The 16386-nt window shown below is 33.2% G+C and overlaps 2 protein-coding genes across 5 annotated transcripts; one reads left to right on the forward strand and one right to left on the reverse strand.

Annotated features, from left to right (window-relative positions):
* Positions 1-5: 5 nt before the first annotated feature.
* LOC130944036 (mechanosensitive ion channel protein 2, chloroplastic-like) lies at positions 6-6623 on the reverse strand. 4 transcript variants are annotated; one of them, XM_057872160.1, is made up of 14 exons: positions 6400-6613; positions 5927-6085; positions 5766-5825; positions 5427-5572; positions 4898-5030; positions 4716-4810; positions 4528-4641; positions 3872-3932; positions 3024-3173; positions 2773-2883; positions 2499-2666; positions 2278-2391; positions 1567-1623; positions 6-1158 (listed from the first exon to the last, which is right to left on the reverse strand). In XM_057872160.1, the coding sequence occupies exons 2-14, from the start codon at positions 6038-6040 to the stop codon at positions 394-396; spliced, it is 2088 nt and encodes a 695-aa protein (XP_057728143.1). In that variant the 5' UTR covers positions 6041-6085; positions 6400-6613; the 3' UTR covers positions 6-393. The 4 variants fall into 4 exon arrangements, with proteins under 4 accessions (XP_057728143.1, XP_057728144.1, XP_057728141.1 ...); XM_057872158.1 differs by having other exon boundaries at positions 8-1158; positions 4716-4813; positions 6400-6623; XM_057872159.1 differs by having other exon boundaries at positions 8-1158; positions 4716-4813; positions 6544-6562.
* A 2559-nt stretch (positions 6624-9182) lies between these two features.
* On the forward strand, positions 9183-13656 carry LOC130943851 (O-fucosyltransferase 31). Its single transcript, XM_057871893.1, has 10 exons — positions 9183-9422; positions 9650-9712; positions 9818-9899; positions 10003-10073; positions 10222-10310; positions 10430-10633; positions 11401-11671; positions 12294-12521; positions 12641-12838; positions 13192-13656. Exons 1-10 carry the CDS (start codon positions 9288-9290, stop codon positions 13399-13401), a joined length of 1551 nt encoding a protein of 516 aa, XP_057727876.1. The 5' UTR covers positions 9183-9287; the 3' UTR covers positions 13402-13656.
* The last annotated feature ends 2730 nt before the right edge of the window (positions 13657-16386 follow it).

Consider the following 16386-nt stretch of genomic DNA (forward strand, 5'->3'; position numbering starts at 1 on the left):
TAAATTTTAATGGTTGAATAAATCAAAGTACAAACTAAAGTCTGGTTGGTTTGATATCGCATTTGACCTTATGAAAACACTTTATGCTTCTATGAAGAGTTTTTGATAGCTCATGGTACCATCTGTGAGTATGTCATAAGCAAAAATGCTTTCTTTGCTTTGATGATATACAGAAGCTTCTAACTGGGGGGTGCAAATCCAGCAGTTATTTACATAAAGGGAGTTCTAATTTGGGGTGCAAATCCAGCAGTTATTTACATAAAGGGAATCGGGTACAAAAAATACAATGCACAATGCCAGCATAAAAATAACAGCTGCATCATTTTTGCACAGTTTAAGGAAAAAGGCTCTCTTATATGTTTAAAACAACACATCTAAACTCTGCTTATCCAGCTAATCACTCTGCTTAGCATTAGGAGACTTCTTACAACCCTTGTGATCCTTAATTCCATGAGGTTCACATCCTTTCTGCTGGATAGCGAATTCTGGAGGCTCTGCAGGGATAGGTGGACTAACTTTGTCGTCTATTTCAAGTGTTCGTTTCGCTCCCAGCAAGGCAGCATCAAGAACAATATTCTCTTTCAAGGAAGGAATAGTTGATGACGATGAGCCACCAGATTTATCTTTTGCTTCACCTTTCTTTGATGGTGAAGAGGTAACAGAATTAGTAGCATCTCCTCTGCCTGACTTCTTGGAAGTCAACAAAAATTCCGGTGATGTCTTGTTTCCTGCACTTCCTGCTTTTTCCTTGGGCTGCATGGATTTGGATGTCTTCTGGACCAAATTATCATGATCCATATTCTTGGTTTTGGATTCAGAAGGGTTAAATTTCTCATTGCTGGAGTTTACGCTGGATGTGTAGGTTGATGGCCCTGCAAAGTCGTCATCTACTTTTAAGTCAGATGTCAAGGTTTCCTCAAACTTGGTATCCTTCTCGTTTGTAATGTTCGAATGAATTGAAGGCTTAACATTGTAAGGTGAATCCTTTGATGAGAATGGGCGGTTAGCCTTAGCTCTGGAACGAGTGAATAGGTTCTCATCAAATGGATCGGCTTCTGAATCAGTGACACTGTACATCTTCTGAATTGTGCGGATAGGGGTCGCTAGTCGAGCTCCATGATGATCGATAACTCTGAGAAGATCCAAGAGAATAGCCTCCTGTTTTTATTACAAAAATTGCTCGTCAGTTACCTAAGTAAGCCACTTATCCGTAACTGATACTAAATGCCCCTTATCAAGGAATGCATAGAAGCAAAACTAATTGGAGACCATTACAGATGAGTTTTAAAGCATAACAGGGATTGAGAATACTATTACAATTGAGTTGAAAGAGCTGCATTACGAAACATCTATAGACATATGTTAAACTAGGTAAAAACTCCATGTAGTTGTCTTTATGTAAAGTTCGTAGTTAAAAACTATTAGTTGATTTGATATGTTTGACTAAATTATCATCTAACGGTTTTTAACTATCAACTTCACATGAAGACAAACTGCATGCGAGTCTCCACCATTAAACCATCATGCTTTATGCATCAACAGCTGCTATAATCAATCAAGACTCACCTTAACACGAAGGTACTCTTCGGAATGTGAAGTTTTAACAAAGCAAGATATTAATATCTGTAACAGAAAAAACCATGGCAGTTGAGAAATGAAAAAGGAGAAAATTGAGAACTTGTAATTAATTAGTAAGGCAGACAAAAAATAGATTTCTGCATATTCCAAAGTTACAATGAAAGAAATGCTAACTAATCAGATGCCTTAAACATCCAATTACAAGATAAGATGTAAAAAGAACAGGAAGCCCAAGATACAATGAATAGAAACTTGATAAGTTGCTCAGAGCGTAACTGGTGTAACTGGTGTTCAATAAGCATTATGATACATGTATGATTGTGAAGCAGAATTTAGTAGTCTTCAGCAATATGAACCAGAGCTGCTTAATAGTCTGTCCCAAATTATTTAAGATAAAAATTTAAGTCTTCTTTACCTATATATGTCAATTTATATTTAGTTAAAAATTGAAACTGTGTCTTTTCTGACTTGAATATCATTCACTTGAAAATTTGAAAAGGCATACAAAAGCAGAGCTTTTCATCCTAAGCTTGAGCCTTGAGGGCATCTTGCCTTAGATTATGCTACAAGATGCATCTAAAGATAAGCCTTGACAATGCCTTTAAAAACATATATTGAAGATAAACAGAAGGAAAACAAGATGTGAACTTATGAGCTCAATTTTTCAAAAAACAATGGGCACAAAAAAAGGGTACCTACCATAAGAGCCTGATTTTCTGGATTGATATCCTCCAGAAAAACCCTTCTATGCAATCTTTTCTGCTCTATTTGAGGATTTTTAGCCAAAACCTTGCGCATATCAGCTAGGATATTCTGCAACAAAAAATTTAGTTAAGAGATTACCTTAGCTTTCACACAATGAGATAGCCAAAATAAAGTCCCTCAACAAGTTTTAAAGCAAGTAATCCAAGAGTGCTCACATTGATCTTGTTAACATCCATGTGACTGATGGCAAGGTGAGTCTTGATCCGCCAATGAGATTTCTTACTAAGATTCCTTACAATGTTTACACTCAACTTCTGGTTAGGAATATGTACTGCTTCACAATCAGCACCTCTAACAATTGTTGGTGACCACCAGCCTACATGCTATAAAAAATATGGAAATTGGAAAATTGAATATATAAGAAAACAAAATATCATTTATAATAAAAACTATTCATACAGGGAAAATGTATGAATAAGATATACCAACCTCAACTCTACCAGAAACCTCATCATCTTTAATCTTTGTTTTAATCCGCTCATTCACAACAAATGGTCGAGTTGTATGAATCATTATACTTGAAAGGAAGTTCATGAATATCTGAATGCATCACAGAAAGTGAAGTTAAAACAGCAGCAAACAAGAGAAACTTATTAAACTTAATATAAAGGATGATCCACAAAAAGCAAATGATAGGCTTAATGATTCTCAAGAACAGTATTGGAGATCCTATACTGTACCTCACGACCTGCAAGCGAAAGCAACACTGTGCCCAAACCACCAGCAGTCAACCATTTCTGTGTGGAGAATCCCAGCAACTCCATGAACAGTGACACAGCAGCTACCCATATTGCAGTATATACAGCTTTACCAGTAAAATCAATCCTCATCTGTCATTCACACAACTTTCAGTGAGATTTGTGTTTACGCTTGAGGAATGCCCTCAAGAGTTGACAAGATGAAACTGAGAAAAAATGCCCTAGCATACTCAAAGTTATGTGCAAATCTTAGTCACATACAAATCTTCATTCACTAAAGTAGCGTTTGTTTTCAGGTACTGAGACAGAGACTGAGAGACTGATACTCAGTATCGTGTTTGTTAGTTCAGAGACTGGTACTAAAATTTATGTCTCTGTCTCCAAAATTTCAGTATTTTAGCACCTCCAAAACGTAGGGACGCAGAAGACTGAAATTTTTAGAGATGGAGACTAAAACTTTAATAACATTTTATACCTAAAATACTTTCATTTCAATTAATTAATTCCAATTTTACCCTTTGTGCAAATTAAATTAGAGTTTCATTCTTGTTTCAATTCATGTCTCCCATTTTGCAACAAACAGAATACTGAGATTTGTTTCAATCCCTGTCTCTTAGTCTCTGTCTCTCAGTCTCAGTCTCAGTCTTTCTGTCTCTGTCTCTCCACCAAATGCTACCTAATAATTGACTGCTTTGAAACTTCACTTGATAACACAACTAATTTAAAGCTTCATTTAAGTGATCTCAAAACAAAAAATAACTATATCATTATTGCAGCAAAATGTTATGTGGAGAATGGAATAATGATAAGGAGAAGAGAAAGAAACATACATTCCTTTCATCACTGGAGTCATTCATCTCCATACAACTTTTTTGTGCTTGCTTAATTAAGCTGAAAGAAGTAGTACATGCATATTAGATTATAATTGAAACAACACACCAGATTCCAAATAGATCATAGTAAGAACCAAAATAATTATTTTACAACTACAAGGCAACAATAAATAGGAATAATATTATTAAAGAATAACAAGATCAATCAAATAAAATGTGTAACCATTATCAAAATAAAATAAAATAGAATAGAATTATCTATGACAAGCAGATAGAACCCAGCATTTCTCTGTACTTCCTATTTTTCCTTCTATAATATCTTAAATGTTTTAAATTTGCATAATAGTTTATGTTTTACTTCGAGTTCAGAAAACAAGAAAGGAAAATGATAATTCTACACCTAGATAGGTGTTTCACTTTATACACCCAATCCACCACCATTGATTTGAATGTGAACCCCACATACTTTTCCTCCTTCTATCTTCTCCATACTTTAATTTAATTAATAGGGTAAAAATTGAACATCAATCAAGGTGTGCAACTATCATTACCAAACAAGAAAGAGAAGCTTGACTTACAAAAGGTACACTATAATAGTAACTTGGTTAATATAACAATCATTGTGGGCCATAATTCTGAGAAATAACATCTACCTTGAAGAACAATAAGCAAATGTAAGGACTGTTGACAAGGATCTCACAAAACTCAGCAGCCGTTGCTTCACAGCCTGACTGGTTTCTGATGGTAAGACTAATGGATCTAAATCCCTGAAAGAGTTTATGATATCGTTAGAGTTCTTCAAGTTTCCAGTAGAAAAATACCTGTTGAACTATAAGATTACCTGCATATGAGCATAACCCCTGTCCATAGCAGCAAAGGTTGAAGATAAGATTTCATTAAATAACGCACACCACTTTTCTTCCAACTTTTGTCAGTCTTCTGAAAACATGTCACTATGTCACCAAACAGGAAGTTAACTAATGCTGGCATTCGATTTAATTTAGACGAAGATTAGATGCTAACTTGAAGAAATAGAGTCCTGCTCAGGCGCAGAAGTGGCTCTAGACCCCAGACAGCAAAACCAATGATACCAAGGGCAGGGATGAATTGATGTACAAATTGTACAATGGGTTGTCCTGATATAGTGCACTGTGGCCTACATTAATTTGAAAATAAATTAATTAAAAACGTAAGTATGTCCACAGAGATTGTGTTCTGCAATAGATAGGTGATAAAGGAAGAGATGTGCTGAATTCAGCACTAGATAAAACTCTATGCAAGCAGCATGTGTCTATAACTGTCATAATAAATGAACTTAGTATCAAAAGTTCAAGCTTTAATCAAGTATTCTTGGGGTTTGATCAATTACCCAATTCTACCCACTACTTCTCAAAGGGAACCATAGCTCAGTGGCATCAGATGCCCAACATAAATCTCAAGTTCATAACATAATATGAAAGTGATGTTGCCATAAATAAACACATGGACATGTTTTCAATGAATTTGTCGAACTTTCTCTGAATTACTGGGAACAAAATAGAGAGAGAGGAACCTTGATAAAGAAATAGTAGCCAAATTCCTGAGTGGAGCCTCAGACCCTCCAGCTGGTATTAGCGTGGACTGGCACATCGAAACACATCGTAAGGGCCTACGTGGGACATGTATTCTGGATAGGATAAGTGCAGAAGAATCCCGCCTCTGTCAAACAAAGTTCATCATCAATTTAGTCCACGAACAAAAGAAGGCATACATCTAGTACAATAACCGTATAGAAGAAGTGGCGCGAATGAGAGTATCTCAAACTGGAAGGCAACAGGAATTCAGAAAAATAAAACTACCAACAATATGCATACACAGGAGATTTCAAGAAGCAAAAGCAGTAGGGTCATACCAAACACTCTGGCGAATGATTGATATTTACAAAACATAATCGATCTGCACACATGGGCTTCTGTAAAGAAATAAATAAAACTCAGCATTGTACATTAAAAGAAGGCAAACTCTTTAAGGAAACAAATCAAATCCAAATCAAATCAAATAATAACAACATACATGACAAAAACCGCAGCTTTCGATATTGCTATGTAGCCTATGTGAACCCGAATAGGCCATTGTTGAATGGAACTGAAGCCCAAGGTGATGATGATGGAATGAGCACAACATCATATAATAACAGTTTCAAACTAGTTTATCCTTTCAACAGAAAAACAGCTGTAACAGAAAAAAGGACAATTAGAACTGCATGAAAGAAAAAAAGTTGAACATAACCACCTTAGCAGACAAGAAAAATAGTTGTTTTATTTTTGCAAGGGAAGAAAAAAAGGGGGTAAAAATCCAAAGATCCATACTTTAGCAGTTTTATCAGCAACTAAAAGTCTAAAATAAGCTGAGAGATTTTCAGGTCAAACAAATTACTCAAAAAAGAGAAAATTAGATAAAATAAATAAACATGAGTAAACCTAAGTTCATGAAACCATCGATTATAGAGAGAGAAGTGAAAATTGATATGCGAGTTAGTTACATACACCTGAGTGATGCAAACGAAGTATGATTCTGAGTTTGCGATATTCCAAGTTTTGAGAGAAGAAACAAAAGGAAAGGAAGAAGGAATATTCCTCAGAACTAAGGCCTCTTGGAGATTGAAGCTTAGCACGAAAGAACAAACTCACACATTGGAATTGGAATTGAAAACGATGTCGGCGCACACGTTATCGTTTCTGGCTTTGGCTTCGCACAGCATGAAAATGAAAATAGCGATGACATGGCCTAAAGTGGGATCACAAATAAATTGTCTTGTTTTTTGGAGAATAATTCTCTATTTTCTTTTTTTAAAAAATAAGTGTTTTATTATCATTTTTTTTTAAGTCAATCATATTTTACAACAAGAGTCAATAGCAAAGTTTCCAAGAATACAGGGGGTTGGTGCAACCAAAATCAGTTATCATTCTTCCTTGCATAGGCGTAATTGCTCAAGTAACATTAAGGTCAATTTAGAAAATTTTTAATATACTAACAAAACATTTATTATTTTTAGTAATAATAGTTACTACCTTTTGGAAAGAGAAAAAAAAACTCCCTAACATAATTCCTAAAATAGCGTTTATTTTGAGGTACTGAGACATAAATTGAAAGACTGAAACTCAATATTATATTTGTTAGTTCAGAAATTGGTATTAAAATTTGTCTTTATCCTAAAATTTCAGTAGTTCAGTACCTCCAAAAAATAGAGTCTCCACATACAAGTGATTTTTAATACAAGTCATACAAGTCATTTATATTCATGCCGTTTCACGTTTTTTCTTCTTCTTCTTCACACCACATCTTCCTCCCTCTTTTTATTGAAATTTCTTCTCTTCTTTTCGTTTTCTCTTTCTCCTTCATCAAAATCACCAGAAAAAAACGAAGAAACATTATTCAAGGTACCGTTTTACTGTTCTTCTAGATTTTTTTTCTGGATTATCTCTGTCATGTGCCTCATCCTTAACCAGCAAAACATTAAAAAATTTCAAGAAGAAATATATTGTTTCCCTCTATATTGGGTGTATTTCTTAAATCCTTTGGGTGTATTTCTGTAATCCTTTGGGTGTATTTTTGTAATCGTTTGGTTTATTTCTGTAAATGTTTGAGTGTATTTCTGTAATCCTTTGGATATATTTCTATAATCGTTTAGGTGTATTTTTGTAATCGTTCGGGTGTATTTCTGAAGTTCCATCATCATCAAAACAATTTCAAAACTTGATTTCAGAAACCATGAAAATCGAAAAAAAACAAAAGGAGATCGAAGGCAAAAAGAAAACGCTTTTCCATACAAATCATACAAGTCATTTATATTTACGCCGTTTTTACGTTTTTTTGTATGCCTCTTTTTCTTCTTCTTTTTTCTCTGTGCTTCCTCTTCCTCTTCTTCTTCTTCTTTTTCGTGAAAAAAAAAACGAAGATGAAACACGCGAAGATGATTCAGTAACGCGCGTGTTAGGCCTAACTTGTAAGACTTGTAAACAAAAATGACTTATATGTATCACTCCTCCAAAAAATAAGGACACAAGAGACTAAAATTTTTAGAGATTAAGATTGAAACTTTAATAATATTTTATACCTAAAATACTTTCATTTCAATTAATTAATTTCAAATTTATCTTTTGTGCAAATTAAATTAGAATTTCATTCTTATTTCAATTTTTATCTCTTACTTTGTACCAAATAGAATACTAAGATTTATTTCAATCTCTGTCTCTTAGTCTCTGTCTCTCAATTTCAATCTTTTTGTCTCTATCTCTCCACCAAATACTACCCAAGTGCATAAACGGTGTTATTGTTTTTATTTTTTTTTCTAAATATTTTTTTATTGTTATCATATTTATATTTTGTCTGAGAGAAAATTTATAACAATATATTTGAAGGAGAATAATTATGGAAAATAGTAAAAATTAAGTAATAATTAATTAAGAAAAATTTTAAATGTGTTTTATATTCTTTTAGTTTTTAATAAAAACGTTTTATAAACATAAAAAAATCATTATTATATATTTATATATTTTTAGTAAAATACTTAATTATTACAATAGTCAAATTTATAAATTATCAAATTTTTTTACAATATTATAAATAATTTTTTAATAAATATCAAATATATATATATCTTAAAAATAATTAATTGATGGCTGAAATTTTATGTCAATGTATTTTTTTTTAGGATCAATTAACAATGCAATCCTTATCTCAATATCCTAAATATATATTTAATAATAATCATTCAACATAATAAATCCCTTGTTCTCTAAGATTTTGAGTTTAAATGCAACCCTCTTCGTAAAATTTTAGCTGATTCAGATAAAAAATAATCAAATTCTTAATAATACCTGGTCAAGAATTAATTAAAATAATTAATGGAGTGAAGTATAATTAAGTGATAATATCAAAAAAAAATTTACACGCTCTATATATTTAAATTAAATCCTGATAAAAATTACCAAATTCTTAAACATTTTATTACTATGTTTTATGCTAAATCAAATTATAATCCAGTCCCTACTATAAATAATTAAATATTAACTTCTAAGTCCTTTTCATAATTTAGAACACTATTTTTTAAATTTGTTTGGTTTGTATTTTTATTTTTTATTTTTATTTTTATTTTTAATTTTTTTATTTTTTAAATTTTGTAAACAAAATAAAAATAATTAAAATAATAAAATTTTATTTTTTATTTTTTACACAAAATCTAAAAAATAAAAAATACTAAAAATAAAAATAAAAAATAAAAACGTAAACTAAATGCACCCTGACCCTTTTCTGTATCCCCCTCCTTTCAACCATGGATGATGGATTGATAATTCAATTTCATGAATCACTATAACTGAAACTGCATTTGCATGATTCAGTGTTCTTAATAATCGAATCCATAACTGTGGCAATGAAGCTTCACTTGTTCGATCAACTCAACCACTCTCAAAGATCAGCTCTTGCTGCAGTTTCCGTTATTCTCTTCCCCTATTTCTTTCCCAACTTGTTCCAACCTTTGGGTCGCGCTTCTCCTTCTATGTTCTCTGTAACTCCCTTCTTTCTCTTTAATCCACTTCTTTATTTCCTCAATTTGATACATTTCAGTTGTTTGTGATCTGTATTGGAAGAAGAATCGTGAATTTGCGATTTTATTTGTTTTTGTTTTAGCTTCCGCTTCTTCTTCTAGAAATATAACCATAAAAAGAAAGAAAAGTTTAATTTTGAATATGGAACTTTTTTTTATGGAATTAAAAAAATTGTTTTCAACTGCAGGAATGGAATGCTCCAAGGCCTATGCATGTGGATTTGCTTGAGGGTGCTTTGCAACGCCAAACTGTGAGTATAGTTCACATTATTTGATTCATTTAACTTTTTTTACCAATTTTTTTGGGTGTATTTATATCTGTTTGAGAATTTTCCAATTATTTGTTTCTTTTTAAGCCTGTGGAACTTCAAACTAGTCTCTGGTCTCCTTTGGAATTCCAAGGATGGAAACGTTGTATTGAGCCTCCAAAATCACCTTGTGAGTTCAATTTTGAAGATTCTTATTAAGTGATAATTTGTTTCCCTTGGAAATGAGGACTGTGTTGCTTATTTTACATATTTGATTCGAATTTCTTTTGCAGCGTTACCCAAAAAGTCTCGGGGTTATATCCAGGTTTTCCTTGATGGAGGTTTGAACCAGCAGAAGATGGGGGTAAGTAAATGATTTTGTGTTGGAAGGAGGTAATTTCATCAAAGATATGAAGAATAGTGTATATTGATTATTCATTAACAGCATGGTATTTGGCTAAACACTTTGATCACTCTTCTTATATCACTTGCCCACGTGCTTTCTTTGATAGATATGCGATGCTGTTGCTGTTGCTAAGATTTTGAATGTTACTTTGGTGGTTCCACATTTTGAAGTTAATCCTGTTTGGCAAGATTCAAGGTATACATAGAGTAGCCTGTTTCGCAACATTTTTTTATTATTCTTTGTTTCATTTTCGAATATGGAATGTATCTATTTACCTGAATATTATGTTTTTTTCTTCTTCTTTTTTCCTGCAGTTCATTTGCCGATATATTTGATGTAGATCACTTCATTGACGTCCTCCGTGATGACATCTCAATTGTGAAAGAACTTCCTAGTGACTATTCATGGAGCACAAGGCAATACTATGCCACAGGCATAAGAGCTACTAGAATTAAAACAGCACCAGTTCAAGCCACTGCTGACTGGTACATAGAAAATGTCTTGCCTGTACTTCAAAGGTATGCAAACTGCTTATCCTCCAATCCTGTCATAGCATTTCTTTTCATTACAAATGAACTTTCATTCTACCATTACTATAGTCATTGATTTGCTTGAATAGTTTTTTACTTCTATCATTGTCAACATTTGTAAGAAGCTTTTGATGCTGAAGATTAGTGTGAAATTCTATGATATAATTTGTAGGTGATTCTCTAGATAACTATAAAGACATAACTTCCATTTTGAGCTTGGAGAACATGTTTCCCATGAAGTATTATTGTTTGCTTCATCAATTGGAAAAAATGGAGACAGTTAGAAACAAGTATTGATGAGCTCATGATATTTGTCCAAATGGAAGACATGAAGTACTATGCATAATATTAGATTTTTCATACTAACTAAGGCAGCAGGTTTTTTATACACTTTTAAGACTTCATTTGTTTGTACAAAATAAGAAAATATTTTGATGATGATGTATTTAGAGACACAGAATTCTTATTAGTTGGCACTTCAAGTCAATTGCTAGGCAGACACCTTGGATAACCATTGATTTCAAGTGTGTTAATTGGCACTTTTAGTTGTTAATGAGGATCCTAAATGCATTGGATTTTAGCTTTTGTTCTTCCTACAATAGCCTAATTGTATGCAAAGTATTCTTACAGGAAGGGGGGAAAACCCCAATTTGTGGTATGCAAAAGGCCATGAGGCTTTCAATGTCTTACTTTGCATATATACTATTTACATAAATGTCTATTTTCAAATGTTGTAGATTTTCTGGTTGATACAGTTATGGGATTGCTGCTATTGCACCATTCTCTCATCGCTTGACATTCAACAACTTGCCATCAGACATCCAGCGTCTCCGTTGTAAGGTCAACTTTGAAGCATTGACCTTCGTTCCACATGTCAAGGAGTTAGGAGAAACCATTGTTCATCGCCTTCGACAGACTCCTAGCATCAACCAAGCAAAGGGGAATGACTATATGATGGAGCGAACTGATGAATTTATAAAACAGCAAATTGGGAAGTATGTTGTGTTGCATCTGCGTTTTGACAAGGTATTAGTCTTTACCTCAGTCATATCTCACTGATATCTCATTATCTCCTCAAGACTTTTGATAATACAGCAGTGTTCTTAAATTTCTAGCTCATTTTACCATTTTCTATAACAGAATAATTGCTTTATATTATGAAGTAGAACCATTGATATAATTGTCTTATTACACAAGTATTTTTTTTCTTATGTTTCTGTAATTATACTTGCTGTGTTTGAATGACGAATTCATGATCTAAGCTTTAGTAGCAGATGAGCCACTTTGTACACTGCACAATGAATATGTTAATTTCTATCATGACGACCTTTTAAAGTAACTACAAGCTTTTAGGCAAATTTTATTTTATTTTTTGTGCATGTGTGTAAGCATGCTAGCATGTGCTTGAATGATGATTTATGCTATTGTAAAATATTAGCCAATTATACATGTTTAAGTAGAACAAAAATGATTACTTTTGTTGTAGAGATCTATAATCTATTAGATCAACTACTGTGTTAAGGAACTGCACGTTTCATCTTGAATTCTGCACATTCAATTGCTGCTCTTCATCATCTTTCTCAGAAGATTGACACTCCTATTTAGTTTCGTAACAGCAACATCGACTGAATCCAGATTTCCTATGCAGGATATGGCTGCTCATTCAGCCTGTGACTTTGGTGGGGGTAAAGCTGAGAAACTTGCTCTAGCTAAGTACAGGCAGGTGATTTGGCAAGGAAGGGTGTTGAAAGCTCAATTCACCGATGAAGAGTTAAGAAATCAGGGACGTTGCCCGCTGACTCCCGAAGAGATCGGATTGCTTCTGGCAGCTTTGGGGTTCAATAATAAAACACGGCTTTATCTCGCTTCCCACAAGGTTCGTGGACATCATATAAAGTATGATGGCTTGTGATTATGTAACACCAAGTAATTCATTGTGATATTCATAAGAATGTAGCTGGTGATTAATAATCTAATAGCAATCTTTTCTTTCAGGTTTATGGTGGAGAAGCTAGGATAGCATCTTTAAGCAAATTGTTTCCACTGATGGAAGATAAGAGGAGTCTAGTCTCCGCTGAGGAACTGGCCAAGGTTAATGGAAGGGCATCACTATTAGCTGCTGTTGATTATTATGTGAGCATGCACAGTGACATCTTCATTTCTGCTTCTCCTGGCAATATGCACAATGCTCTGGTAAGATCCATTTTTTATTGTTAAAAGCATTTCATTTGAAATTCAACAGTTCTAAAGAATCATATTACACACCTACTCATAGTTTTAAAGGAGCCTAAACAAAGCTGAATTTATTAAGGCCTGTTTGGTTTCTTTTCTTTTTTCCTGTTTCCATTGTCAATATGAAAAGCAACATTTTACAACCGAAAAAGGTGAAAATGCCGAAAGCAACATAATCTTTTCTATTCTGCTTTCACTTTTTCTCTTAACTAAATCCTGAGAACAAGAACTGGAAATAGAAACCAAACATAAACTGATGCAAGATATCGAGAATAAATCTTACTATTTAAATGGAACACCCTATGCATTTGTAGGTGGGACACCGTGCTTATATGAATCTGAAGACTATCAGGCCAAACATGGGGCTATTGGGGCAGCTATTTCAGAACAAAAGCATAGGCTGGCCAGAATTTCAGCGCGCAGTTCTTGATGGACATAGAAATAGACAAGGCCAGATACGATTAAGAAAAGAGAAGCAATCAATTTATACATACCCTGCTCCTGATTGCATGTGTAAAGCTTAATGATGAGAATAGGATTTTTATGTAATTAGCTACATCGAGTTGTTTATTGATTTATTAAGTTCCACAGAAATTTCCTCTCACACGGTTCTAATTGTAATGTTGCTCTGGGAGTTTTAGAATTCATTCTATTAAGATTAAATGGAACTATTTTTTTGGAGTGACTAGTTTCAAAGAAAGTCTCACTTCATCAATTGTGTTAAGTAAACAATACATTAGCATCAAACAGTTATGGAACTTAATGCACACTTGGAAACTAATTCTACCTAAAGGGGATCTTTTTTTTTTTTCTTTTTTAATTTGGTGCAAATTATTGTTTGTTTTATGTTCATCATCAGAAAAAGAATGCCTTCTTTCGTTTTACATTATACATCAAACTTGACCTCATTATATGTGACTAGAACAAACATTGAGCATTGCTAGTGCTATCTGAATGACGGGCAACTTTCTCTGTGACCTCTGACTTGCTAATGCTGTTTCAGATGTGACTAATTATTTCTTGTTTAAGTATATAAAAAGATAATTTTTCTGATGTTTAATTGGTTCAAATAGATTGACTCATTCTATGCAACAAGAAACTAAAGTGTTTATTAGATGAGGTTCATTACATAGATCAAATGTCTTCAAAGTATTCTGTCATAAATTGTGTTTGGAGCTTTTTTTTTTTGTGACAGCTATTTTCTATTTAAATATTCGTTTTTATACTTTCGTCTGAATTTGAAGTCTCCTCTTAGTTACTAGGGTAAAGGACAAATAGGTCCTTGACTTTTATTTATGTGAACATTTTTGTCCCTGACCATTGAAAAATACTTTTAAGTCCTTGACGTCCTTAAAAGTTGGACGGATCAGTCCCTCCGTCCAAATGCCTCTGTTAGACCCAACGGAAAAGTCTGACGTGGCTCCCGTAATGCTTGTCACGTGTACGCGTGGGTCACGCGTCGCCTGACAGACTTCACGCGTACGCATCGCCATGAATTCAGCAAATCCACATTTCTTCATGAATTCTCTACTTTGCATGCTTTTTTTCCCATTCTTTCAAGCCATTCTTGCCTTCAAAACTTTAAATCACTCAAACAAACATATCAAGGCATCGAATGTGAGAAAAGTAAGTTAAATTTAGCCCTAATCCTATTACAACCCTTGAAAAGACCTATTGATATGTATATCCATGCATCGAATATATATTGATTAGTAGAAGAAGAACAAGCCTTAAAAAGCAAGATTAGTAGAGAATTGAGAGAATCGACCCTCAAACACTAGAGAGATTATAGTGCAAACACTTCCGGTGAGGGTTCGATACTCAATCCCTTATTCCTTGCTTTTACGAGCTTTCTTCTTGCAAGCAGGGGCGGAGCTAGATAAAATATTAGAGGGGGGCCAAAAATATTTATACAATAAACTAAGACTAAAATAAAATTTTAAGGGGGTTTAAACTGAAATTTACATATAATTTACATGTAAAAAATTAAAATTAGGGGGGCGATGGCTTTCCTACCACCTAGCTCCGCCCCTGCTTGCAAGTATATTTATACTTCATTTTGAGATTTGAATTAGTGAAATTCATAAATCATCATACTATCTTAGCCCTACTTGTTCATATATGTTCTTGGAGATTGATTCATTTTTAATCAAGTAGGTAGACGCATTTTGTATATTAGTTGATGAACCACAAGAGTTTAGCATGAGGACATGCTAATGTTTAAGTGTGGAAAAGTTGATGAACCACAATTTTATGCTTTATATTGTATTGAATTTGGTGAATTTTATCAACTTTTTCTACATTTATTCACTAAAATAGCATGGTTTTGTGAATTTCTCCTAAGTGTGCTTAATAATTGAAAACATGCTTTCTAGGCTATTAAATTGCTAAATTTAATTTACTTTTCTCCCATTCGATGCTTTGATATGTTTGTTTGAGTGATTTAAAGTTTTAAAGGCAAGAATGACTTGAAAAAAATGGAAAAAAAGCATGCAAAGTGGAGAATTTATGAAGAAATGAGGATTTGCTAAATTCATGGCGATGCGTACGCGTGAGAGGAAAGTTTACCAGGCGACGTGTATGCGTGACAAGCATTACGAAAGCCACGTCAGACTTTTCCGTTGGGTCTGATGGAGGCATTTGGACGGAGGGACTGATCCATCCAATTTTTAAGGACGTCAGGGACTTAAAAATATTTTTCAATGGTCAGAAACAAAAATATCCACAAAAAAAAAAAATCACGGACCTATTTGTCCTTTACTCTAATTATTATTTACCTTTAATTACAACCCTTAATTAGAGGACCACCCTTTAAACTGAACCAAATTTAGTTCAAGTCTAATAAATGTTGAAAATTTCCTTGATTTGATATTAATTACGATTTATACTTATTTTTTCTCTAACATAAAACATTAGATTGTTATAAAATAACTAAATAAATAAATAAGAAAGAGGTAATTATAAAATAACGTAATATAATTAGATAACTTTAATAATAATATTCACAATAATTATTATCTTAATATAATAAGGATGATTAATATATCTACTAATATTATATGTTGTAGTATATGAAGAGAAAAGATAAAAAGAACTTTGTACGTAGAGAGAGAGAATTTTTGTATTTTGTATTGTGTGTATTTTCTTGTCTCACATCATGCTTTTATAGGCATACATAGGTTTGTTTTTCAAACCACATTTATTTTGCTTCATCCTAAGGACTTGATCCTTTCAACATAGAAAATGGGTTGCCCATAAATGGACATCCATTCTTATCCTATCCTGGTCACAACACTCCCCCTTGGATGTCCATTTAGGATTATTGTCTCGTTAAAACCTTACTAAAAAAAAATCCAGTGGGCAAAAAATCTTAGTGAAGGAAAAAGAGTACAATATCCTTTAGTGATGGGGACTGCCTCATTAAAAATCTTGTCAAGAAAAATCTAATGGGAAAGAAAACCTGACCAAGGAAAAAAGAGTACAGTCTCCCTCTCTTGCCGACATCATTT

The sequence above is a fragment of the Arachis stenosperma genome, chromosome 8 (genome assembly GCF_014773155.1).
Source record: "Arachis stenosperma cultivar V10309 chromosome 8, arast.V10309.gnm1.PFL2, whole genome shotgun sequence".
In the NCBI taxonomy this organism is placed as follows: domain Eukaryota; kingdom Viridiplantae; phylum Streptophyta; class Magnoliopsida; order Fabales; family Fabaceae; genus Arachis; species Arachis stenosperma.